This window comes from Cygnus atratus, chromosome 5 (genome assembly GCF_013377495.2).
Source record: "Cygnus atratus isolate AKBS03 ecotype Queensland, Australia chromosome 5, CAtr_DNAZoo_HiC_assembly, whole genome shotgun sequence".
Classification (NCBI taxonomy): Eukaryota; Metazoa; Chordata; class Aves; order Anseriformes; family Anatidae; genus Cygnus; species Cygnus atratus.
The window spans coordinates 30,683,633-30,709,119 of record NC_066366.1 but is presented as its reverse complement, the minus strand read 5'-3'; the positions used below and the strand labels follow the sequence as shown (position 1 = coordinate 30,709,119).

The following is a 25,487-nucleotide window of genomic DNA, read 5'->3' as shown; positions in this document are numbered from 1 at the left end:
CAAATCCCAGCCTGCATTTTATTCACACTGAGCTGACAGCCCACTGAAGGCATGAAGAGACCCTCCCGTTGAGTCACAGGAGTCAGAATGGACAGACTTGCTTTTTGAACTCCTCTGGAGCCTACCTGCGGCTGGATCCAATCTTAGTCTCAGACTTGGTCAACAGCTCATGTCTAATAGAGTTTGTCACATTTGTACCCATACAGCTGGCTGGACAGTCACAAACAGCTGCAGAAAAAAATGAAATAAATTCCCCAAACATGAAGCTTCAGCATGCAGTGCTGGGTGTAATCACAAGTTTGTTCACATGCAGGAGCAGATCCTAAGGGAGAGGGCCCTGAAGGCATATGCAACTCCTTCTCCTCCACACTTGGTGACCCAAGAGCAGGGGAGTGAATGTGACAGGGACACATGTCAGTCTCCTCTTATCTCTTCTCCCCACCTGGGCAGCCCTGGCTCCCATGCTCCTGCAAGTTCCAGCCTGGTGGCCCAGATGCAAAGATCCCTGCTTCTAAACAAAGCACAGCAAATGACTCCATAGTTTTCAAATCTCATTCTCTCTTTATTTAAATTCTTGCTCTAATAGTTCCCCATGTTGTGGGAGAAGATCACAGTGATTTTAAATTTGGCTTTTTCAATGACATCTTGGAGCCAGAAGTATCCATGAGTCCTTTCTTCTGAAGGGAAGATGGAAACAGAAGACAAACAACTCTTCTAGAGAGTTAACCAGAGACACCCCAGCATCCTTATTATAACATCCATTATTGCACACTTACAGCAGCTCAGAGATCAGAGATATTTCCATTTGTGATGAGACATTCACCATAACTGTGGTGAAATCTACGTCCCAAAATTAGTATTTGAGAGGTCTTGCTTTAAGTATGAGCTGTGGATAGCATATGCATGTGGAGACCACAGTAATTTGCGAAGTACAGTCAAATATTAAAGTAGAAAACAGGTGAGAAAAATAACGAGTATTTTTTGTTCGACCTATTTTATCAAGGGCTAATGTGAAACTATTCTCCATTCCTTTTCTTAATGCTTGAGCAAAAATGTTGAGGGAAAACCAGAAAACTGAAAACTATTTCTTTTCTGAGTAGTGGATGTGCAAAGTCATGGAAGACACTATAGCTGTACTGGTACAGCTGTGAATGGGGTTTGACCTGATAAATGTAAAAGAATTCATCAGATCTGGTTGTTCAAAATTGTGTGTTACTTGTACATTGCTTCTTCCACATTACTTGTCATTTAAATATTTGTGGAAAAAAGCCTGGATCTGTGGCCAAGCATGAACCTGTGCTTTAGAATAAGCCATGAACTCCCCACCCAAGACTGCCCACTTCTGAAAAAGAGGGTGGTTTCCTATCCGGTACAAAGGGAAAAAGGGAGGGTCAAGGCAGTGCCCTACTCCAGGGTAAATGAGTATCTGAAAATTTTCCTTCCCTTGAGCCTGCAAATGCTTGCAGGCTTCAGTAGCAAAATACTCACTGTTGATAATATGGTCATCTTGACCAGCAATGAACAGTAAATGTGCCTCAGCTTTCTCTAGCGGGATGAGGCTTTGGTTGCCAGGGGCTTGAAAGGGGTCAAAAGGAGCATCAGAAAAATCAAGAACGTTGTCAACATAAACCTTGTTACGCTGTTGATCAGTGGGCAAAGGGGGGATGATTTTATCCTTGTAGCTGAGAGGAATAGCTGTATTGGCCACAGGGCCATTAATGGTAGCAACGGCTGTGATGTTCTTCAGGAAGGAAGCCATGGAGAGAGACAGGTCACCTCCTTTGGAGAAACCGAGCAGGCCAATGCCAGGCCCCTTTACCTGGTGGACAGGAGAAAAAAAAAAACATCAGTACTGAGCTGAAAAATACAACAGCTAATTACTGGAGGAGGATATTGTGTAATGCTGAGAGTTTATATGACAGTACAGAGGAGGGGATGGCAACAATTAGTTTTTCTGCTGGACAAGTGCTAAACACCTGCCCTGAAGGAGGAGGGACATTAGGTGGTAATTCACGAAGGCTCTCTCCTGCACAACCTCCCCACCTTGTTACATTTCAGCTGTCTCCTGTGAGGTTGCTTTGTGATCTCTCTCCACTGACCTTCCAGTGCATATCTGTTTGACCCTTCCAACTTTCTAGAGTTCAGACACCCAAACCCCTGCATATGCCAGCCATGGAGCCAGGCAAGCATTCGGACGCTTCCACAGAGATCACTCAGGTGAAGGGACAGGCGCTCTGGAGAAGAAGCACTCCCTGGATCCCAGAGGACAGGGAGGGTGCTCCTACCTGTGGGTGCTGCAGCATGTAGTTCACTGCCTCTTCAAAATATTCCAGATGGAGTTTGGTCACATCCTGGCGCAGATCCTCATATTGGTAATAAGCCAGGGCCAGTGTGGCAAAGCCATGATTGGCCAGCAGGCTGGCTCTGTACTCACGAAGGCCTCCTCCAAGTCCATCTATGTCAATGATTCCTGGAAAGAGGTCCTCTCCTGGAACAGACAAGAGCAGTATTGCCTGAAATGACTCATTTAAATGTTTCTCTGGTTTAGAATGCATCAAATCGGGTACACAGTATGAACTGCAGAAGAGCATATTTTGGGGAAAGGACATGACAAGTCACTCAGCTGTGTAGTGCTGGCAGATAAAAAAGACTCTTCCTCTGCTGTTTGCATGCAGGTGACAGCACATCTACTGGCTTTAGACAGACTGTGAGAATTCAAAGCAGTGGCTGTGTACCGCGGAGACCAGTACTGCAGTTGCCCATACTCATGTCTCAGTTAAGTGTAGCAGAGCACTGTTGGCCTACACTGAGCATGCACAGAAAAGGTCCTAAAAACGGGTAGTCTTTCGACACTGTATCCCATAACATCCTCACAGACCAGCTCAGTCAGTGCGGCCTAGATGAGGGGATTGGCAGTTGGCTGAATGGCAGAGCTCAGAGGGCTGTGCTCAGTAGTCCAGTCTAGTTGGAGGCCTGTAGCTATTGGTGTCCCCCAGGGGTCAGTACTGGGTCCAGTCTTGTTCAACTTATTCGTCAACGACCTGGACGATGGAACTGAGAGCGCCTTCAGCAAGTTTGCTGATGACACAGAGCTGGGAGGCGTGGCTGATACCCCAGAGGGCTGTGCTGCCATTCAGAGGGACCTTGACAGGCTGGAGGGGTGGGCCGAGAGGAACCTCATGAAGTTCAACAAGGGCAAGTGCAGGGTCCTGCACCTAGGGAGGAATAACCCCAAGCACCAGTACAGGCTGGGGGGTGACCTGCTGGAGGGCAGCTCTGCAGAGAGGGACCTGGGAGTCCTGGTGGACAGCAGGCTGACCATGAGCCAGCAATGTGCCCTTGTGGCCAAGAAGGCCAATGGGATCCTGGGCTGCATTTGGAAACGTGTTGCAAGCAGGCTGAGGGAGGTGATTCTCCCCCTCTACTCAGCCCTGGCGAGGCCTCACCTGGAGTACTGTGTCCAGTTCTGGGCTCACCAGTACACGCGGGACAGAGAATTACTGGAGTGAATGCAGAGGGCTACGAAGATGATTAAAGGACCGGAGTACCTGTTGTACAAGGAGAGGCTGAAAGAACTGGGCCTGTTTAGCCTGGAAAAGAGAAGACTGAGGGGAGACCTCAATGTATATAAATATCTGAGGGGAGGGTGTCAAGAGGATGGAGCTGGTCTCTTTTCAATTGTGCCCAGCAACAGGACGAGAGGCAATGAGCACAAACTGAAGCAGAGGAGGTTCCGGCTCAATATGAGGGGGCACTTCTTTACTGTGAGGGTTAAAGAGCACTGGAACATGTTCCCCAGAGAGGTTGTGGAGCATCCTTCTCTGGAGATATTCAAAATCCGCCTGGATGCCATCCTGTGCAACATGCTCTAGGTGATCCTGCTCGGCAGGGGGATTGGACTAGATGATCTTCAGAGGTCCCTGCCAACTTCAGCCATTCTATGATTCTGTGATTCTGTCTGTGGCGGTGCTCAGGGGAGGCGAGATAGTGCTGCAGCAAAAGCTCTTTGGGCTCTCCATCTCTGTATGGCCTTAGGTTGTTTTCTGATTGGTATCCAACTCCTGAATCATGACATAGAGATGTCCTGTATGGAGAGCACTGCCAGGAATGGAAAATCACGACTGGGACATCTCAGTGCAGGACAATTTGAATGTGGTGAAATCACAGTGGGGAAATACATCTCCAAATGAAGCTGTGCAACAGAAATACTGATCATGCTTGCAGTCTTGTGAAGCTGAAGATTTGCTGCAGTGTCTGCAGGTTGAGAATAAACTCCTTCTACTCTGTGCCCAGGAAACAACAATTCAAAAAGCCAGGGACTGTGGCAAGGCTCTATAGCTTTAAAATACACACTAGTTAAAGGAGCAGGTCTCAGGACCCTGAGAAAACGGGCCAGCATTTGACTTACTATAAGCACCTCAAGTGAAGGGAAGCAGGGAGGTTTGGATACAAAATGCATGCAAGTGGCTTCCTTCATCTCCTGGTCAACAGGCAGGGGTAGAGGTGGAGGAGGGGAGGGATCCCTGGCCACACTGTTAATGGAGATGCTGAACACGAGAAATCAGCCATTCTGCACCATGGACTCTGGCAGGAAAGTCTCTGTTTAACTACTTAGTAGGTACTGCAGCCTGGTGGTGTTCTTGAGCACATCGTACAGCTCAGAGAGGAGATCCTTTCTGAGAGCAATTAATTAATGTTTGTCTTTTCTGTCTGGAAAGGTGTCTTTTCTGTCTGGAAAGGTTTCTTTTCCATAAAAGTTCTTAAGTCCCTCCTCTTCTGCCTTTCATGTACTGAAGTTGTCCACAGAGCGTATGTGCCAACAAAGGAACCTGAACATGGTGAATCGTGTTCACCATATAGTGGCTGCTGTGCGAGGGGAGACGGAATATTCCCCCAAACCCTCCAGGAGGACTGCCTAATTTTTCACATGGAGCCAGCTCTGGGCAACAAGGCAGGGCTGGCACAGAGCCTCTCTGCACCACTCACTGCTTCAGCATCTCAGCCTCAGACACGTCCTGGCACACTCACTGTCGCTTGCTGAGTGTTCCTCCACATTTGTGGCCTCAAGCTCTGGGAAAGATGGATTATTCCTCTGTCTGCAATCTTGTTCTGGCACCTGCACGGCCAGGTGAATGGGAACAATGGTCAGGCAGGTCACTGGGACCAGCAGATAGGAGGAAGAGAGGATGGGGGCTTTCATGGTCTCCTCTTTATGTAGGTCATAGAACAGCTTGCACTGGCTAAACATGATTCTTTTAGAAAAACAACAGGATGGCCACAGCCAGTACTCACCTGGGGGCAGGAAGAGCGTGGCCCGGATCCTCCCCTCTCGCACCGGCACCCTGCGCACCCCGTCCCGCAGGAACACCCGCTCGTGCTCGGCCTGGGCCAGGAGCTTCCCGGGGGTGTCCCCGTGGCCTTCAAACACCTCCAGCTGCAGGTGGAAGGGGGTCTGCACGTCCTTCTTCACCAGCCGCCAGAAGGGCTTGCAGGGCTGCAAAGCCCAGAGCAGCCCCATGGGCTCCAGGCCGCTGAAGCTGCCTCCCGGCAGCGCGGGGCAGCGGGCCAGGTCCAGCTCCCCATCATCCGCCGCCTGGTACCGGCCGTGGGCCTCGAAGAGCTCGCCCGCCTCGTCCCGCAAGGATGTCCGCAGCGTGACCTGCTGCCGCGGGCCGAGGCCCTGCACGGCGATGGCCAGCGGCTCGTCGAAGAGGCTGCGGGCGGCCGGCGAGAAGCGGATGGTGGCGGCCATGGAGGAGAGGCCGCGGGCAAGGAATGCCCCGGGGATCCACGGGGGGCTGCGGCACTGTGGGGGCCATGGCTTGGGGCCAGGCCAGCAGTGTTGCCTCTGCCAGCAGCGGGAGCTCACTTGGCGCAGAGGGAGGGCAGCGACCTGCCCCATGGCCCTGGATCACTTCACAGTGTCTGCATGTGGGCTGGAGCTTCTTGTATAAATGCTGCTTCCCACCCACAGGGAGGAGAATCCTGGGCAGGGACTGCATGGGCCCACGCTGGGCTGGGAAATATCCAGGCTGCCTCAAGCTGCGGCTGCAGCCCTGTTGGCATCTGTGGCAGGGTGGTCTCAGTGCAGTCAGTTCCTTGGCACCGCAGGAGCATTTCCAAGGGGCATCACCTCTGCCCAGGCACTTGTTGATTAGCAGTGTGCATATGAGCCATGGTTGCAGTCCTCATAACCAGGTCTGTTTGTTATTGTTCCTTGCAAGACTGGACCAAAAAGGAGGCTCAGCTGCAGCTTTCCTCTATACCGAAGTTTCTCTCACAGGTTCTCACTTGCATCTCCCAAATTTGGCCAAGCAGTAGGCTCCCAACATGAAAGGTTACTGCTCTTCTGTATGCAGACCTGCACATAATTGGCACCACAGACTGGGAGCAATTTGTCAGCTTGCTCCTGCCACTCCAATGAGCTGCTGCCCCAGCAACATGATCCTGCACCCTGCACATGGCATCATCATGTGCAGCCAGCTGCAGGCATGGGGACAGTCTTGAGCCTCTCACCAGATGATAGCATCTAGTGTCTCCACAGGCTGCCACAAGGTTCCATCCTTCCCTTCATCCCTCCCACACTCCCACCTACTCTTCTCCCTCCCTTTCCCTCCTTCCATCACCTTATTAGCACAAGGGCGGGCCCATGGGTGTTGGCTGGACATGTTGGGAGCACTGATTACAAAATATACTAGGTAGGGAAGGGTGTTTCATTTTCTACTAGTTCTCTTCTATCAGTTCTGATCTCTTTTATACAAGAGAGATTTTTCAATCCAAACACAAAGCTGCAGACGTACATAAATCCTTTGGGAGGAGACTGAAGGAAGCAGAACAGCTTCTTGGATGGCCAGAGCGTATTCGGGCCAGAAGCGGAAGTTACCAGTCAGAGCATGTCCTTCCTGAGGGTAGGTGAACGCAAGGCACAGAAGACACAGCTTTTCCAGAGAGAAAATCTCATTCCTAGCAGCCTGAGAACTCTTAAGCTGGGACACCGGTATGCTTCTAACATACCACATTGTGTACTTTTTGCAGTTTAGAGACGTTTCCATTTGAGATGGGGCATTCACTGTAAACGCGGTGAAATCTCTGTACTAAAAGGTGCATATGGTGGATGTTGCTTTAATCTATGGGCCAAAGATGGTATATACGTGGAGAGACCACAGCTATGTGGAAAGTACAGACATTTATCTGGAGTTCACAGACCACCAGGGAGATAACAGCATATTGCATATGATGTGTTCAGTTAAGATCAGTTCAAATGCTATTCCTTTTTTCAATGCCCGATTGAAAAAGATCAGGGAAATTACAGGAAATGTGAACACAATTCTGCTGACAGCTGTGGGTATATGAAGCCATGTTATTGGGGTTATACTGATGCAGGTGTGAGAGAACAACATTAATTCAATAATTGGAAAAGCACCTGTCAACTCAGGTCCTTCAGACCTGGGTGTGCTTGCTGTTGGGGTAGAATAAAATCTAGACCTCTTGCAAGCATCTTCCTGACTACTTGAATGAGCTTTGTGATCCTCATTCCCCATCTCAGAAGGCCAGCAAGTTCAAAATGGACTCTTTGTCACTGAGTTCAATGGTGAAAAGGAAGGTTCAGCAAAGGGGAGGAGAACATGTCTAGCATTTTCTTTCTTTGCAATTGTAGACATTTTTTGTTTGTTTGATTAACAAATTACTTGCTTTTGCAGAAACAACCTGACTACTCAGCTCTGCCCAGGCCTGGTGTCCCACTGCTGAACAGGCTGTACCTGTAAACCCTGTCAGGCCAAATGCCACAGGGGTAGTTACCAAATAGCAAGTGCAAACACATGGCACAAGGTTCTTGATAACAATCTGCCTTCAGGCTTGCTGGTTGTTATCCTTGGAGGAATAGACCCAGAGGAAGGCACAGCTGCAGTCCCCCTCCCTTGGACGTTGGTGGTATTGTACTGGTGCATCTGTGAGCAGAGGTTGACCAGAGAAATTTCAAATAAGCTAATGAAGTCAGGCCCTATGCAGCTATTTCCCAGCTGATGTGGAAAGATTCAAATGCAAGAGTACACCAGCCACCCTACGATGAGGCTTGTGAGGCTTGCAAAGGAAATTTATGGAGCAGCTCAGGTAAATGTTAAATGGCAGGCCAACTTCACTGTTGCAAGGGAGAGATCAGTTTGTCACTAGGTCTGAAGTCCTCATTAACATTTAGGCATCTCATTATTTTTCTCAGTGGAAGTCAGTGTGGTGATCCTGACCAGAAAATCATTGTACATCGAGGAGTCAATGATTCACAGTACAGTTAACCTGAGCACAACCAGGCCTGCGCCACATTGTGCATTGAGCATGGCCTCCAGGCCTGTGCTGTGCTGCTGAAATCCTGTGGCCTCAGGATTAGCTCAGGAAACTTTTAATACCAGAGGAGCCTGTGTGCAGCTCCCAGTCAGTACTGGCAATTGTGCCACCCTCATGGCCTTGCCTTTATGGTAGGATCAGAGGACAGATATCCTGAGTGGGAAGGGATCCACAAGGATCATCGAGTCCAACTCCTGGCTCGACATGGGACCATCCAGAAATCAGACCACGTGTCTGAGAGCATTGTCCAAACACTTATTGAAATCCAACAAGCTCGGTGCCGTGACCACTGCCCTGGGGAGCCTGTTCCAGTGCCCAACACCCTCTGGGTGAAGAACTTTTTCCAAATATCCAGCCTGACCCTCCCGTGTCACAGATTCATTCCATTCGCTCAGCTCCTCTTAGTGGTCCCCAGAGATCAGAGCTCAGCGCCTGCCTCTCTACTCCCCTCATGAGGAAGCTGCAGGCCGTCATGAGGCCTCCTCTCAGCCTCTTCTCTGGGCTGAACAAACCAAGTGACTTCAGCTGCTCCTCGTACATCTTGCCCTATAGATCCTTCACCATCTTTGTAGCCCTCCTTTGGACACTCTCTAATAGTTTTATGTCTTTCTTATTGGGGCACCCAAAACTGCATGCAGGACTCGAGGTGAGGCCACACCAGTGCAGAGTGGGACAATCCCTTCCCTTGACCAGCTAGCCATGCCGTGCTTGATGTACCCCAGTATACAGTTGGACCTTTTGTCTGCCAGGGCACACTGGTGGCTCATATTCAACTTGGCATTGACCAGAAACCCCAGATCCCTTTCTGTAGGGCTGCTCTCCAGCCTTTCATGCCCCAGACTGTACATATATCCAGGTGCAGAATCTGGCACTTGCTCTTGTTAAATTTAACATCGTTGGCGATTGCTCAGCTCTCTGATTTGCCAAGATCTCTCTGCAAGGCCTCTCTGTCCTCGAGGGAGTCAACAGCTCCTCCTAATTTAGTATCGACAACGCAGCGTCTTGTTAGATACTAACTGTGCAGCAAATTCTCATGCACATGTTTCTGTTTGACTGTAGACATGATACTCAGAGCTGTATCCTTTTAAGAAAACCCTATAATAGCTTGAATGACCAGCAGGGGAGTATCTCTGCTGTGGGCTATCTGCATGGCATGGTGCTTGTGAGTTGGAGTCCAGTTTGATGCTCAACATCGAAAGGGAACTAAGATTGTGCTATTCTCTTCTCATAACGTTAGCTCTAATATTTTTAATGATACCTCACAGAGTCTAAGTGCCTCGCTTACCAGGATCATAATCAACCATCACCAAATATGTCTGTATGTAATAAGAGTACTTCCCACAGTAGTGCAGGCTGCTTTACAATACTTGGTAAACATAGATGATTTACAGATTATAAAAAGTTCACTAGCTTCCTGAAGTTACCTAGGATGTATATGGCAGGCAAAAGGGGAAATGAAAAAAACAAAACAAAACAAAACAAAAAAACTTTCCTTCTCCAGTCACCCAGCCATGAAGAGTTGCTTCTAGAGCGGATCCTTGTTTTAATCAGAAAATTTGATTTCTCTGCCCAGGTCAAAGCCATTCTTCACTCAGATCAGATACTGCGATCAGACTGCTCATTCACACCTAGCAGGTATAAGGTGAAAACAAGAGAGAATACTTTCTAAACAAATGTATGTTTATTTTGTACAAAAACGAGTTACACTTGCACCAGTGGTTTCTTAGTAGTCAGAATGCCCTTCTCAAACAGGAGTGTGGCTAAAGAAATCTTGTCCTCCAAAGTTTCACATGGGAGGGTATCCACAGTGACATGGTTTGGATAGGAAGACAGAAGAAATTCAATACTGTCTGTATACTCAGGATCTATCTCAAGGTACTTGGGTTCTTCCTTATGATACACTCTTGAATTTTCTGTTGTGTAGTACAGCATCACACCTGCTTCTTCATTGCACAACCTAATGATGCCATGATGGAGAAGACGAACTTCTGTGTCTTTTGTTACTAGTATGTCAACATTGTGGGGACTTCCATCTTGCCACTGGGCCGGAAAGCCATACACGCTTAGCTGTTTTTCACTTTGAGTAAGCACTGGGGGGAGACAGTCATGAAGAAACGACTTGGCTCTCTGATCCACAGCAGCATCAATGGGTGCATAGTCAACAAGTTTCTTCATCAGTCTCTGCAGCTTCTCCACAAAGGCTGTTCGGCGAGGGTCAACTGCATCCGAGTTGGCGACCCCCATGTACCCCAGGTAGCCCATGGGAAGCCCTTGCCGGTACTCAACATCCTCCTCTAGGGCCATCTGCAGGGCCGCCGGAAGGAGCTTCTCCAGGAGATCGCCCCAGGAATTCCTCTGGTAGGAGGACAACGTGATGTGGAGCGAGTGCGCGTCAGGCAGACAATCGCCCTGGTGGATAAAGCCCCGAGGGAAGTAGAGCAGGTCCCCTGCCTCCAGCACCACCTCCAGCACAGGCTTGCCGAGCTCAGCCTGCGTCAGGTTAGCACTGGAGAACTGGGGCAGCACCTCGGTGTCTGTCCGGGGGCTGTAAACGCGCCAGTGCTTCTTCCCCTCCAGCTGCAGCACAAAGGCCTCGATGTCATCGTAGTGGGGGGCGAAGCCCTGTGTGCCTGGTGGCGTGAGATAGGTGTTGGCCCCCGCCATGCTCCCGAAATACTCCTGCAGGATGGAGAGCAAGTGCCAGACCGTGGCAGAGAAGGCCTGGGGGTTGAGGAGCCGCAGGGAGCACCCGTTCTGGTAGAAGTCCCAGACGACGGCGGGCAGGGCCCGGCCCACGGGGTTGTGCGTCTCCCGCACCCCCTCGGCGTAGCTGGTCACATCCAGGTGGGTCCCGAACTGCACCTCGCCGCTGCGCAGGATGGCATCGAAGTCGGCCGTGGAGAACAGCCCCGCGTAGTAGCCGGGGTCTCCCCGCCGCACCAGCAGCGGCGCCCGCTCCCAGTGCCGCCCCGAGAACTCCCCCGGCGCCACCGGCGCCACCAGCCAGCGGAACAGCTCCGCCGCCCGCCGCCGGCTGTCCTCCAGCCGCCCCAGCCGCCGCAGCAGCCCCGGCACGCCGCCGCCCGAGCTCGCCGCGGGGCCTCCCGGTGGCTTCGTTTCGGTGCTCCCAGCCGGAGCCTGCACCCTCGGGGCGCCCCGGTTCGCCGCGGGGCCTCCCGACGGCTTCGCTTCGGGGCTCCCAGGCGGAGCCTGGACCCGCGGGGCGCCCGGGCTCGCCGCGGGGCCTCCCGGCGGCTTCTTCTCAGTGCTCCCGGGCGGCGCCTCGGCCCGCTCCACGCGGCTGGGGACGGCGGCGCTCGGCGGCGGCGGCGCCGCAAGCTCCGGGCCGCCGCCTCCTCCCGCCGCGCCGCGCCTCGGCCGCGCCTTGGCCCGCTTGCCTCCCGCGGGCAGCGGCGTCCCGCGGCGGCGCCGCTCCAGCCGCTCGGCCCCCGCCGCCCGGCGGTACACCGAGAGCGCCGACAGCCGCCCCAGCCGCCGCCGCCGCTGCTCCTCCGCGCCGCCCGCCGCCATGGCCGCGCGCCCCGTCTCGGCCCGCCCCGCCGGGCCGCTTCCGCCGGGGTGGGCGCGGTGGCGCCGCCCAGCGCCGGTCCCCCCGTGGGGCCTCAGCGAGCCCGGTGCTTCGTAGGGCCCGGGAGCCCCCAGAGGAGTCTTGTTGTTCAGAAGGTGTACCCTAATGGTGCTAGGGAGACGCCACGTGAAGGGCTGTGTCCTCTCGAAGCATCCCCCAAACCAAAAGACTGTCTCGTCATGTCACGTTTCGTTTTGCCAAATCCACCTGCTGCATAACTCCGGCACACCTTTGTCTGCGCTCTCTCCATTTGTCTCTGGTGCTCGGAGCTCCCCAGAGCGATGGTGACGATGGCGGTGGCAGCACTCTGACCTCTCCGAGGCTGCTGCTTCAGGCACTAGGCTATGTTGATGATTTCCTGGTCAAGAACAAGCTTCAGTAGGAGAAATTCACTGAGCAACACTCATGTGAGAAAAATCTCTGATGGACTGACATAATTTGTGGGAATGGATTTTGCATGGGCATTTTACCTCCTGTTAGTCCAGAGCATGTAACTGGAGCAATTACCCGAGCGTGCTCGGGAAGCTTACAGTTTACAAAGGTGTTATTAGCCTCTCACAGATCTGAATATCAGCTTCACACAGGTATGTATTTAACATAAAATAAGCAGCTAACATTCACAAGGCACATGCAGATCTGTTTTGTGGGCCACTTAGTGTAACGGGCTTAGGATACGGAGCTGGAAAGCCAATTTTGCCTCTTCTACCTTCAGCATTGCCAGGACTTCAGCCCTGACCTACGTTTTCGTGGTACCAGAAGGCAGGAGCAGAAATCCCCAGCCGGGCCTAGTAAGGGTGCGTTCAGCTGCTCAGTCTTAACTCTGGAAACAGACACCTTACAGGTTTAAGATATTTTGGATTGTCTTAAAAATACATCAACCTCAAACCACTGTGTTGCAAGCCTCATTTTAGAGGTGCGTGGACAACGTTATTGCCTCCGGTTTAATGTCTTGAGCGTTTTCGGCCTTGCCAGCAGGTGGCAGAGGCAGCCCGGCGCTCTGGCGCTGCCGGCTGCTCCGCCTCGTGTTTGGGGGTAGAGATGCCGGTCTGGACATGGGGAGGTTTCTTGGCAGGATTTCTGCTCTGGATGGGGTTTAAAATGAGAGGAAAGTGGAAGCAGTCTGTGTGTTCATGTGTATCCTGGGAGAGACGGAAGGGTGAGCTCTGCATTTCAAACTGTTCTTTGTTTTCCAAGGTTAAGCCCTGCTTACCAGAATAATCTTATCAGCTGAAACCGTTTCAGCAGAACTGGGCCCTAAACAAAACCAAGAGGCAGATGCTTTGAAATAGGGTAGAAATTCGACTATTGTATGCTTGAATTGCATGTAAGCATGGCTAAGTAGGCTTTGGGGGGAAAAAGACCTTTGAAAACTCTGGGCTTCTGAGGTGTTACTTGTGTTTCTGTTTAATTTACTCGAGTGCAATCGATTCTTAGATGCTGAGCGCTTGGTACAGAGCCTGACCCGAGTTGCTCCAGAATATCTATAATGAGTTCAGCAGTGCTGTCCTGGGTGTTTACCAGTACAGTGGGTTCAAAGTCTCGCTCTAGGGCTCTGATCTTGGTACAAATGTCACTTTCTACTGCTGAAAGATAGATGACTGACATTGGATTTTTTGATGTATAACAAAGTCCCAAAGTGAAGGACATGGTGGAAAATAATGGTGGTGAAATCTCTGTAACAACAAAATGTTTCTTTTGACAGTTGAGCCTTTCCAGTGGTAAACGCTTTCATGAATAAAGAACGTTGCTACTTTTCTGTGCCACACAAGAAAGGATTTTGACCTACGGCGCAAAGAGAGAGCCTTCATATCACTTACAGAGTACTCAGATGGTTTTCTAGGAATAGCCAAGAGGTTTATGTGTTGTTTTCATTCATTGTCTGATATTTCAAGGGAATTTGTTGAAAAGAAAGTAGAATGTCACATAAAACTCTTTAAATAAACAAAAGGAAAGTAGCACAGATCTCTGAATGATTAGGTGGTCCCCAGCTGCTGCTCACATAGACATAGTAGCAACTGGAGGCTCAATTAAATTTCTTAATTAGAATTTAGCACAAAGTTACTCAGATTTTATGAGCATATAAGCTGCATTGCCAAGAGCCACATGCATTTTATTTAAGAGGATATAAAAAATGTGGTGAGTACAACTTATAAAAGAGCCACAAGTGACTTCAGAAGAAAAAAGTAAATGGCACCTCAAAGAGGTGCAGGGCTTATTTGATATTTTAACCTTTTTCCACTCATGGTTCAAAGAATTGAAATCTTAGGTTTAAAGAACAGCTTGTATAAGGCATGATCCTGCAAAGCTATGAGCCATATTCACTAAGGAGTGGAAAGGGCAAAATTATTTGCACAATCGGGCCTAATCCACATTTTTTACTTCTCTGTATATTGGATGCTCAATTGTTTGCCATCGTGCAAGCTGCTCAGCACATTCTCTTAGTTCCTGAAAAACCACTAATGTAAATCGGTCACTTTTAGAAAGTTAAACTAGGTTTAATCCTTTTTCTCATGATTACTTTGCTGGCAGCCTTCCTTTCGCACTGTCAGTTTTGTTCTCGTGCCAAAAGCAATACCCAGTAAGGAAAAGGAACATTTCAAGCCTTCATTAACAGGTTTCCTCAACTTAGAGCCCTGAGAGTCTTTCTCATACAGCCCAGTGACATCCAGGATGTCATCACTGGAAGGACACTGGGCAGGATTGTGAAGCCTGCTCCTCTTTGTGAAAGCTATAAAGTTCACTGCCAGATAACAAGACTAAAAGCTAATTCAGGAACTGTTTCTCAAGAGCTATCCTCTGGCCCCCTCATCAGAGTGAATGCACTCACTCACTGAAGCATCTCTTGGCAGAGTTTTTGGCCTGTCTCCAGCTGTTTCTCTCTTCTCAGTGATTTTCTTATTCAGTGTCTGGTTGTAGTCTTTAATCCTGGTTATCTGGCACACAGAGCCCTACTGAGAAAATAAGCCATTCCTGCCATGCAAAAGTCCAATTAAAACAAATTTATAAAAATAATAATTACAAGGTCCAGGCTCCCCTATGAAATTATCTTTTTGGAGGAATTGGAAGCACAGACGTTTCCTCTTGTCCTATGTGACACTAAAATACACACTCTGTAACTTGAAGCTGAAATTACATAAAATATTTGAGTAGGACCCTCGACTGAGCTGTCACCTCATGCCTACTGGAATCGCAGGGTTTACTTTGTAGGCATTTCAAAAGTAATTTTATGAGGGCTTTTTGTGCTCTTAATATATGTCATCTAGCATTTGGTAGCGTTGAGCAGATACCATCTGCAGTGACTCCGTAGGCAGTGACTAACCACAAAGCTGCAGACACCACGGCTCCAGTCTTCTTGCTTTTCAGCAGAAGGAGAGAGGTAAATGGCCATGAAAATCCACATCATAAAATGAAAGCAAAAAGAATCCGAGTGAAGTATTTGCCCTGTAAGATTGCTCACATACAGACAATTAAGACAGAAGGTATAGTCAGGCTGTTGCGCATGCACTGTGTATCTGGTGGTAGAGAATATGCTTTTGATATGCAGAGATGGCTCTTGACAGGCTGTTTGGGTGAGGCTTTTCCAGGGAAGAAGGATTGTAAAGGATTCTTACTATTCATATCCTTTCTGTATTAATTATGGCAACTGCATACCTTTGCTTATTAACTACATGCATGCCCTCTATTTCAAAATGAACATGTAGCAGTTCTGACATATAGCTGTGACATTCAGCATTTGGTTCTTCAGTGCGTTTCTGCTTTTCAGAGGTGTTGCAAAAGACTTTCTCCTTTCCTGGTAAGTGGGCAAAAAAGCTGTCTACACTGAGTTTTTTCCGAAGTACTCTGAAATCGCTTGCTCACCTCTGACGCAGCATATCAGATGGAAATATCTGTTCAAACAGGATGTCTTGGTTTAGCAACCATATTGTTCAGGTTTGCTCAGAGCACGACAGCAGAAAGCCTACGTAGTACTTCTGTATTTTTTTCCCATAGTAGATTTGTGTAGCTACTAGAAGCACATTTTTGAAACATTTTTTAACATTTTCAGAGCTCATCCACACACACAAGCTCTCACATTCTACCTCTACTGTCAAAAAGATGGAATTCCTCTGGGGTGAGCACAGTTATAGCAGCATAAAAATGCTTATGTTGTAGTATTTATACTGGTATGGCTTGTTCCTAGAAGGGATAGTATTACAGTGTGATTAGAGAAGGGAGATTTAATCTCCAACATTGTTTTAGATAGCCAATAGGAAAGAATGATGTTAAGCCTCCGGGTACCTGCACTGAAGATATGGAGTTTGTATTATCATGAGTGCGCGTGTAATGTACTCTCAGGTCCTTAGGGGATGGCATAATATCCTACTGTCCCGGTGAGACCAGAAAGGATCTCTAGTCTAAGAAAGCACCACTGACAGGAACACGTGGGCAACACATAAACAGCCAGGTTCATTAATCCAGCATATTACCCGTGGAGCTCTCTTCTCTTAAAAGGTGGAAAAGGGGCAAGGGCTGGATATCTTGGGTGTGCTATGAAGTCTCTCCCAGTGCTTCATTATCCATCAGGATTAAAGAACCTTGAAGCTTTGCTTCCAATATCAGGCCTTGGAGAATTCATTTTCCTCCTCTCATGGAAACTCTCTGCAGGAAGGCTGAGTTCACAGAACGCGACCCGCAGATTAGTGTAGCGAATGGGCAGTTTGCTGTGTTGCATGCTCAGTTCGTTCAGTTAGGTGACCTCTACGGTCATGGTCCTTTTATTTCCCACCACAACCCCCTTTCCCTTTGGTTACCAACGACTACTTGGGGAGTTACGGAGATACAAGTGGCTGAGCAGAAAAGTGGTAATAGCAACAAATCAATTTAAATATCCAATAAATATTTGTAAAAGCTATATATAGCTGAAGCATATATTAGAATTTCATTTACAATAGCGTGTCCTGTCCTTTTCCTTACCTACCCTCAAATCTTTCTCACTTGGAAGCAGAACATCTTTATAATACAAAGACTGTTGCTTAGAAATTAAGGCTTAAGGCAACATGTTTCATCAAATATTTAGTCAAAAATCCAGAGATTGTGAATAAGATGAAGAGTTAAACCAAAGCTATTGGGAATGCAACATATTAAACGCTATGCCAGGTCAGAAATGACTCTAGGTTTCATAACAACAGAAGAAAACTCAGGACTGGTAGAAATATCTGTCTAGTCATTTTGGAACACTGGCTCAAGTTGTGCTGGTGTCTGAGAGCAGCACTCAGAGTAACTGAGAAGCAGCTGTGAGAAGGAGGGCAGCTATCTGCTTTGGTTTTGCTTTCCAAGCAGAGTGACATGTAGAGATGTTAAAATAAAAAAAACAAACAGTATGTTCTTGTATTTTCTTCTTAATTTAATTCTTGAACATGTGGTGATTTGGGGGTTACAGAGCATCATTCTGATACTCGGGGTTTGTGTCACCCTCCTGCTTCTGCCCCAGCACCTCCAATGTGAACTTGGTAAATGAACTTGCAGGCGATGTTCTGAAATGACCACGGATTCCAGTTCCCGTATGTCCTGGATGTGTGCTAGTTGACACACATCCTTTGTTGTTCTGTTCCTTTGCTTGATTTAGAAACAAAGAGGTGTAAGGGGTACGGTGCACGCAGGGAGAAGATAACGAAGATAATGATACAGAGAAACCTTATGTAATTTTTGCATTTCAACTTCCTGATTTTATTTTTTTTTCAGCCCTGCGAACTGCTCTCGCTTGCATTTTGGGTGAAATAGCTGCTTGAAAGCCTGGTGAGCGCTGTCGGGAATACGCCTGCCGGATGATAACGTGCTTCGGTGAGGCCCCTGGAGCGCAGTCGCAGGGGCGCTGCGCAGAGCATTCCCCTGGTGCCTGCATCCAACACCTGGCGCTGCCTCCGCTCGGAAAATGGAGGCCTGCTTCTGCTTCGTGGCCTCGGGGAAGGCGAGCGGAGCACATTTAGCTCTCCGAGCGGCCCGGGCACGGGAGTTAACGCGTGACAGAGCGGCCTGCTCCCCGTTCCCTGGAGCCAGCCCGCAGCCGAGGGAGGATCCCTGGGGACGAGAGGCGTTTCCCTGTACCCCCGCTGGGGTAACGGAGGTGGCACCGGGCCCTGCGGCAGCACCAGGCACCACGGCGTGGGGGCGAGCGCCAGGAGCCCTTGGTGGCCCACGAAGCCCCGCCGAGGGGCTTCAGGGGGCAGCAGGGGCCGAGGGGCCGGGCACGCTCCTGGCGGCCCACCCGGGGCAGGCTCCGCCGGCGGCCCCCGGGCACGGGGCCGGGTTTCTGCCCGGACCCCACCGGCAGGACCCCGCCGCCGCCCGGCCTCCACGCACCCCACCCGCCCCCGCCCCAACGCAGCCTAACCCCGAGCGGGGGGGCGGGCCCACCGCCTCAGCTGGCACCTCCCGCAGCCTATCGCAGCGCTGCCCTCCGGCCCCTTCCCCCAATCAGGAGCGGCAGCTGAAGAGTGGGGGCGCCAAAGCCTCGGAGTGAATAAAACACCGGGGGCCCGTGGGCGGGGGGGAGGCGGGCTCGGCGCTTTGACGAGCAGCTCGGCGCACCAATCCGAGGGCGGAGCGGCGGGGAGGGCGGCCAATGGGACGCCGGGATGGGCGGGGGCGGGTGCAGCAGCGGCGGCGGGGCCGGGGGGGGGGCGGCGGCGGCGGCAGCGCTGCTCGGTGGCGGAGGGCGGCGGCTGAAGAGGCGGCGGGCGAGCAGGTGAGCGCCGCCGGGCCGGGCCGGGCCGGGCCTGTCCGGGTTGGGCCGGGCCGGGCAGGATAGGGACGGCGGGGGGCGAAGCCTCAGGTGGGGGGGGGAACCGGGGGAGAACCGGGGGGCGCCGCCCGGTCCCCGCCCCGGTGCAGGGGGCGGCGGGGAGGGCGCGGGTGGGGCCCCGCTGGGCGGCACAGGTGGGGCCGGCCCGCTGCGGAGCCCCCGCGGCGCTTCCGGGGCTGCCCCAGGCCGCCCCCGGGCCCCCGTTTGCCGCGGCGGGGTCCCCGCTGGGCGCTGCGGCTCCCCCGGGGCCGGGGGCTTTATGTAACGCGCTGTGAGCGGCGCGTAACGGGGCCTGGGGGGCTCGGGGGGGGGGGGTTGCTGCTGTGTGCCTGCCCTGCCCCGGTTCTGCTCCGTGCGCCTCGGCTCAGCCGTCAGGGCTGGGAGATGCTCCCGGCTCCGAACAATGTCCGATTGTCGCCTCCCAGCGCGGCTCTGGTTGGGTTTTCTGGTGGTTTTCCCTCATTTTTCGGTCTTCCTGCCTCTCCGGCGAGGCTGCTGAATGAGAGGGTAAAATGGAAGGCGCAGTCATGCTGCTTGGCCATAATACTACTCCAGCCGTGGCTTGTAGAGAAAAGGGTAAATATTTAAATGGGCTTCTGACTCATCGCTTCTATTTGACTTATTGATCCGTGGTTACTGCTGAAATAGGCTTTATGCTTATGCAGAAGTTAATTGTTGCCATAGAGAAACGGTATTGTTTCTCGGCTCATTAGTGTGTGTTTTCCATTTCTTCATCTCTTGGCAATCCTCGCTGGACGTGCTGCTTGTTCTTCCCCCTAGCAAAAATCTCATGGAGGAAATAAAAAATGATGCGAGTAAAGTCCAAAAAAATGAGTCCGTGTTCATCCTTGTTGGTGATTCTCTAATTGTTTTCATAGCTGGAGTTATCCTACAGCAAGCTGTGTTTCATCTGTAATTGCATAAAGCCTTGGTTTTAAGCCTCAGCAAAACTTTGATTTGTAGAGCTCTAAGCAGAACACGTCAAAGAACCTTTTTTCCCTAAAGCTTAAATAAGAGATGCAATTCAAATCTAACATTTATTATGCTTATTAGCTGTCTTTCTTTTCTTTTTCCCAGCCTGGGAATTACTTCCCTGCGTTTATTACTTCTCTTAAACGTGTGGAAGCTGAAGGTGCGTGTAAACTAGACGGAAGTTTATCTTCTTACTCTGGTGTTGTTAAACCTTCTGGTATTGTATTAGTATCTGACAGCATTACGCGTTTAGGAAGAAGAGAAACAACCCAATGAGCCACACCGGGCTCTCAAAACTCCCAAGACTTCCCAGTGCTATGTTTTGTAGTGCAATACAGCTCCTTGGTGCTGGAAAGATCTTTACGTACTTTTCTTTCCTACCATAATGAGAGTGGTGGGTTTAAAAACTTGCTGAAATAAAAGTCAGTGCAAAAGTGCTTGTCTCCCCAGTAACAGGGGCTAGGAGGAATACAAATGTTGTGGAGTTTTAGTCGCATTTTCTTAACAGCTTGTTACAGTACTGTATAGGATTCTTCAGTTCTGCCTGTAGCTGCTTTCCACTACTAATATTGGTGGAGCTGCATAATACTTAAAATCTAGCATTTTTCCCTAATGCAATAAAAAAGTAGATCTCCTGCACTCTAGGAAAGCTGTTCTACAGCATCTCAAAGGTGAGAGGTTCTTGTGGCAGCCTAAGCTTGTGTAATTGCTAACTTTTGGGGTCCTATTGTGCTTATTTCACTCATCTGACACTCTGACCTTGTTTGTTTTTATTTTAGGGAGGGATTAAACGTTATTTATTCTGCTTGCTTATCAAGCAAGCATGGTTTAAACTAATATGAAATTGTGGCTTTAGTCTTGCTTTCAGAGTCTATGATTGACTGGTGAACACATTAAAATAATAGATACTTCTTCAGTCCAGGGATCTGGATTCTTAATAACTGACATTAGAGCACATTGTCTTTCCTTTTCTAGAGAACACCAAGTGTAAAGTCTATCAAGCTAAGACTTTAACATGTCCTCCACAGCCATGTTACTGCACTACCACCAGAGCAGCTTTGATTTCTCTGGCAATACTTTCCCCCAAAAGAGCTATTATTCTCTGTCACTCTCTCTTTGCTGATCCAGCTGAGAATGGTGGTACAGAAAATATTGAACTTCAGTTGGATCGACTGCCTGAACTGGCTGTCTTCGTGGCTATGCAAACGTTACTGCTGGTGCAGGAGGAGGAGGCTGTGACCGCTCTTCTCTGAAGCAGCTCTTTTAGTTTTGCCTAAGCTTGTCAAGATCTTGGCAGTTTACACTGGGGCTGCAGTGGTACTGCCTCCTCCTTGTCTGTGCATCTTCCCCTGCTGGCACGGGAGTCTTTGCAGCCATGAGTTAACGTCAGGGAGTTATCAGGCTGGTGTAATGAATTGTTTTTTCACTCTGTTAGGTTTTGGCTGGATCATGTGTCTGAACTGGCTGCCCATTGAGTGGGTGAGGGATAGCGTGGGAGATGGGGCCATAGTAGTTCTGTAGTAGTTCAGTTTGCTTGAGCTTCTCTGGAACTGTACCTTTCCATCAAATGGTTTGGGTTAACAAAGACCTCTAGGAAGCTGTTTTGTGTTGGCTTGGCTGGTAAAAACACAAATTGGAGAGTGTTCTTCCGTTTTTCTCAGCTGACATGTTGGCGTGGGTGGTAACGGTGACGAGGGGAGGGTGAGGAGCTAGGGCCAGGCTAAGCGCAGTAACCTTGGACTGACACAGCCGTGTCTGGAAGAGGAAGTTTGTTCTCACCTTAACTGTGGCATCCATCAAATACCAGTTTTGAACTGATATTCTTTTCAGTGCGCAGTTAAAGGAGATGTTGCATCAGAAACAAGAAAACTTTTGTAACAAACAAGATCAGGAGGATTATTCCGCTGTGCAGTAGGCAGTGCTCTTTTTTCACTCATTGATTGAGACTTGAGCTGATAAACTTGCGAACGTTGATAGGCTGCCATCAGTCTAGAAGTACAAATGGTATTGCGTCACGTGAAAGCGCAGTTACACATTGATTCGGAGTCCTTTAAACTGAGTTGGAAGAGATGCATCTATGAAAACCTGAACCGTTCGGCATTTGTCTTTACAGAGTAATTCGTTGTGGAGCCGTGATATTCTGAAGTGATCACATTTGATGTTTCTGGAGAGTGATTTGTACGCTTTCTGTTTGTGCAGTGTTGTGACTGGAAGAGTGGCAGGACAAACGATTTGTGTATGAGCCCGAAGGAGGAGTAGGGATGTCAGAATGTGAAGGTACTCTTGGGGAAAACGTGCAACTATGTTAGAGTTTGGGGGGCAGAAACAAGTCCTTGGCTTCTTGAGTGCTACATCCATAGGGTTCTTGGGTTTTGATGTTGAAAGCAGAGCCAAAGTTCTTCACCTTCTAAGTGAAATGCTGGTGTCAAATACACTGTTTTAAAGCTTGGACCGATCTGTCTGGAATTTTTTCCGGTTACCTTTCCTTTTCTAGGAAGCAACAATCTGGAAATTCCTGATGAATTGGGTTGTAAACAACACTCTCTAATAAACTCCCAGGGCATCTGTAAAGATTAATCAGAGCTGCTTTTTGTAGATACTTGGTCATTGACTTGGGCTTCTTTACTGGGCACAGATCTAGGAACTGCAAGTACTATTGAGGCTCTTAAGAGAAAAACGTATACTGACATGCTTGGCCAGAAACACTTTTGCCATATTTTAACCATACTTAATCTGAATGTGACCACTTCTATTCAGTTTATTTTTTCTAAGGGAAAAAAACAAAAACAACTGTTAAGGGTTCCTCTTCTACTTTTAATGTTGTTTAAACTTGATTAGCACTGTTTTAGTCTGTGTCTGGGCTTCACTCTTAACAGGGAATTGATTTTTAGTGTTTTTATTTTTTTTTAAGTTAACTTCTGTAATCTGCTAAGACCAGAGATGCTTTGACTTTCCCAAGGCTGTACTGCTTGCTGAGGGGCAGAACTGAGCATCCATGTGCCAAACTCATAGTTACTCAGTTTACCTTGCAAGCAAGTGCTTCGTGGCTGCTACTCTTGAGTCTTTGGTTAGCTAATATCTTTGTGCATTGATCTAAGACTTTGAGTGAGGATAGTCTGCTTTCAAAGGCATTAATTCATCAACCGTTAAAGAAAAGATCTGTGGAGGCATGGGAGTTAGTTCCCGGTACAGAGGAATGACAAATGAAACTTGGTTCCCAGTCAAGGTAGGCCAGGTCTCACTGTTTAGTAACTAACGGTAAAAGCATTGGGCTTGTATTTAACTTTGTATGCATGGTATGAGAGGAAAGAAAGTATGTACCTTCTTTCTAATGTGTTTAACAGAAATCATCTAATCTCGTTCTTGGATTTTTTTTCTGGAACTCGGTAGCATTCAAACAGTTTGAAGCAAATTGCCAAATACCATGGTCCCTAGAAACTTCGTTGCTGGCTTTCCTTTTTCCTCTAATATTTGTTTCTTTCTCGAGGTAATAACCTAAATTCTGTGGAGAATAATCACTGGATACTCTTTGTCATAAAACAACAGTTGGTCCTTGGTTTGTAGAGGCCACTGTGGTGCCACGGAGCTATACAGGCTCTGTGCTGGGGATGCGACTGGCCAGTGCCTCAGTACTGAGAGGAGAGAGATGTATTTTACAGCCTTGTCCCCTGGTGTGGATAGCTTTACTAATATGTTTTTGCAAAGCAAGTACTTTTTTTTTTTTTTAAGGCTGGTTGCTGTCAAAGATTGCTTCATGTGATCTTCCTGCTGCCTGTTTTTTGTTTACGATGAGAAGGGATCCTGTTCCTACAAAGCCTGCAAGGCTTAACCTGGTCTAAAACCCCCAAGAGAGAAGTTACTTGTGATCAAGGTAGTGGTAGTCACAGTTCAGTGGTCTGTACTCAGCACAGGGTCCTGTGCGGATCTTCCTGGTGTTCCCCATTGGTGCAGAGTCTGTCTCTACATTGGGATGCTGCTTGTCAGGTTCAAGCCTGTCACTGCTGTCCAGTTCCTTCCCCCAGCTGGAAGCATCATGTCTGAGAAGTAGTCTGCTCGAGGGCCTTACACAGACCAGCTGTTGCAGATTTCTGTGATACTGGTTTTGCTTTTCAGGTTTTGGCAGCTATTTACCAATATAGGGGCTTTTCTGGATTTCCTTCCCCCAATAGCAGATTATCAGTAGTCTTGTTAATGGTTAGAGGTAATTGTTCACTATCTTCTCTTAATAGCCCTTGAACATTATCACAGGTTAATATTAAATGTTCAGTTTTGTTTGGGGCCATAAGTTTTGGTGTTTTTGCATGGGTTAACATATCTACATGAAAAACATCTCTTAAATCCTGTTGTTTTTTTTAACTGGATTTCCATGGGTTGGCTTTGAAAGTGTCATGACATTTGTATTTATAGTATTTACATATTAGAATTACTTGCTGTTTTCTTAAATTGCATGATTTTATATTCTTTCTGAGGCAATTTGTTAATTTAAAGGTACCTTTCAGCTGTGCTATGCTTGGATTTTCCTATGTAAAGAAAGTGGTCTGTAAAGCCATTCAGCCTGGGCAAGTGGTCAGCCCCGGGTGTTTCTTGGTAGCAGAAAGTCAGCCTCATGCAAATGAGGGAAGGACTGCGATTTAATCAGCCTACATCTTTTTGTCCAGATAGTTATCCATATCCATCCACAAAATGCTTGTTTTAAAAGAGCCTTTCTGTATTTGATCATATATTTGTCATCTAAGCAGAAATGCTTCATCTAAGCAGTGTTTTAGATTTAATATATGTGATTGGTGGATAGAAGGGAGTCCGAATTCTCTGGAAAACCCCACGGCTGCCTTTTGGTTCAGGGCATCGTGTTACGATAAAATCTGGGCTGCTTATCGTTTCATTTACATGTCTGCAGTAGGGTTATGCAGAGTCAATTTTCTCTTTAGGCTTTGTTTGGGCAAATTGTGACCAGCTGGCTGAGATGGTCTAGGGACTTCTCCACCCGTTTGTAGCAAATCGCACAGTCGCTGCCTTAGGGCATTCCTGTGCTGGCCCCAGGAAGGGTGCAGTGGTGCATCAACAACTACTAGGTCTTCTCTTGGCCTTTTACCAACCTGAATGCTCTCGCTCCGATTTTCATAAGTAGTGCTCAGTCTGAGAGCCTTCCAGATAAGGTCACTGTTATTTTTTCCACAATACTGTGATACAGAAGTTCGTGATTGTTCAAAGACACTAAAGGAGAGCTTGGAAGGTTAGTTTGGCACAAATTTGAACAGCCAAAATATTTATATATTTCTTTGTTGCCCTGTGAGGTAGCGTATGCCTCTTTAAAGAGGTGTGTACTTAGTACTATGTGAAAGTTTTCCTCATTCTTTAAAGTACAGAATTTGTACCTCAGAAAGGATGATTTTTGCTTGAATGCACGATCTTAGCTAGCCATTGATACAGACATAATGCACTTTCATGTTGGTTACCTCATGTGTCAGACACAGTCCTGTATTGCAGTTGTATTTTCAGTCGTGATAACTTATTCTCTGTATAATTAAGCCTTTTTTGGACATCATTCACTTTGCATGTGAGAGCTTCTCAACATAATTGCATACACATAGTGTTTTTAGTATCTTGCCTGCGCAGAAGCTAGAAACATAATTTGGGCTGGAAAAATCCACGTGGCTTGTCTGCCTACAGGATTTGTTAAAATTAAGCTAAGGACCCATTTCTACAAATCTCACAGGGTAAACAGTATTTGTCATTCCAGTGGAAAAAAAGAATTTGGCTCCAGCACGTGGCAACTTAGCAGTTGTTAAATTAGTATTTTAATGA

General features: G+C 48.6%; 3 protein-coding genes across 13 annotated transcripts in view; 1 reads left to right on the top strand and 2 right to left on the bottom strand.

Moving 5' to 3' along the window:
* Positions 1 to 1,237: 1,237 nt before the first annotated feature.
* On the bottom strand, positions 1,238 to 5,787 carry LOC118244259 (acyl-coenzyme A thioesterase 5-like). The gene is made up of 3 exons (XM_035539131.2): positions 5,293 to 5,787; positions 2,286 to 2,488; positions 1,238 to 1,819 (listed from the first exon to the last, which is right to left on the bottom strand). Exons 1-3 carry the CDS (start codon positions 5,750 to 5,752, stop codon positions 1,238 to 1,240), a joined length of 1,245 nt encoding a protein of 414 aa, XP_035395024.1. The 5' UTR covers positions 5,753 to 5,787.
* Positions 5,788 to 10,006: 4,219 nt separating this feature from the next.
* RIOX1 (ribosomal oxygenase 1) lies at positions 10,007 to 11,871 on the bottom strand. The gene has a single exon (XM_035539505.2). It carries the CDS (start codon positions 11,869 to 11,871, stop codon positions 10,042 to 10,044), a length of 1,830 nt encoding a protein of 609 aa, XP_035395398.1. The 3' UTR covers positions 10,007 to 10,041.
* A 1,180-nt stretch (positions 11,872 to 13,051) lies between these two features.
* NUMB (NUMB endocytic adaptor protein) overlaps positions 13,052 to 25,487 on the top strand; it is a 100,770-nt gene continuing 88,334 nt past the window's right edge. For 5 of the 11 annotated variants that reach the window (XM_050710912.1, XM_050710907.1, XM_050710910.1 and 2 more), the window contains exon 1: positions 18,580 to 18,653. The gene's annotated coding sequence lies outside the window, so the exon portion shown is untranslated. Of the gene's footprint in view, positions 13,086 to 17,650; positions 17,750 to 18,579; positions 18,654 to 21,881; positions 21,960 to 25,487 lie in introns of those variants that run through there. The other 6 variants (XM_035540235.2, XM_050710914.1, XM_050710913.1 and 3 more) reach the window with 6 other exon arrangements.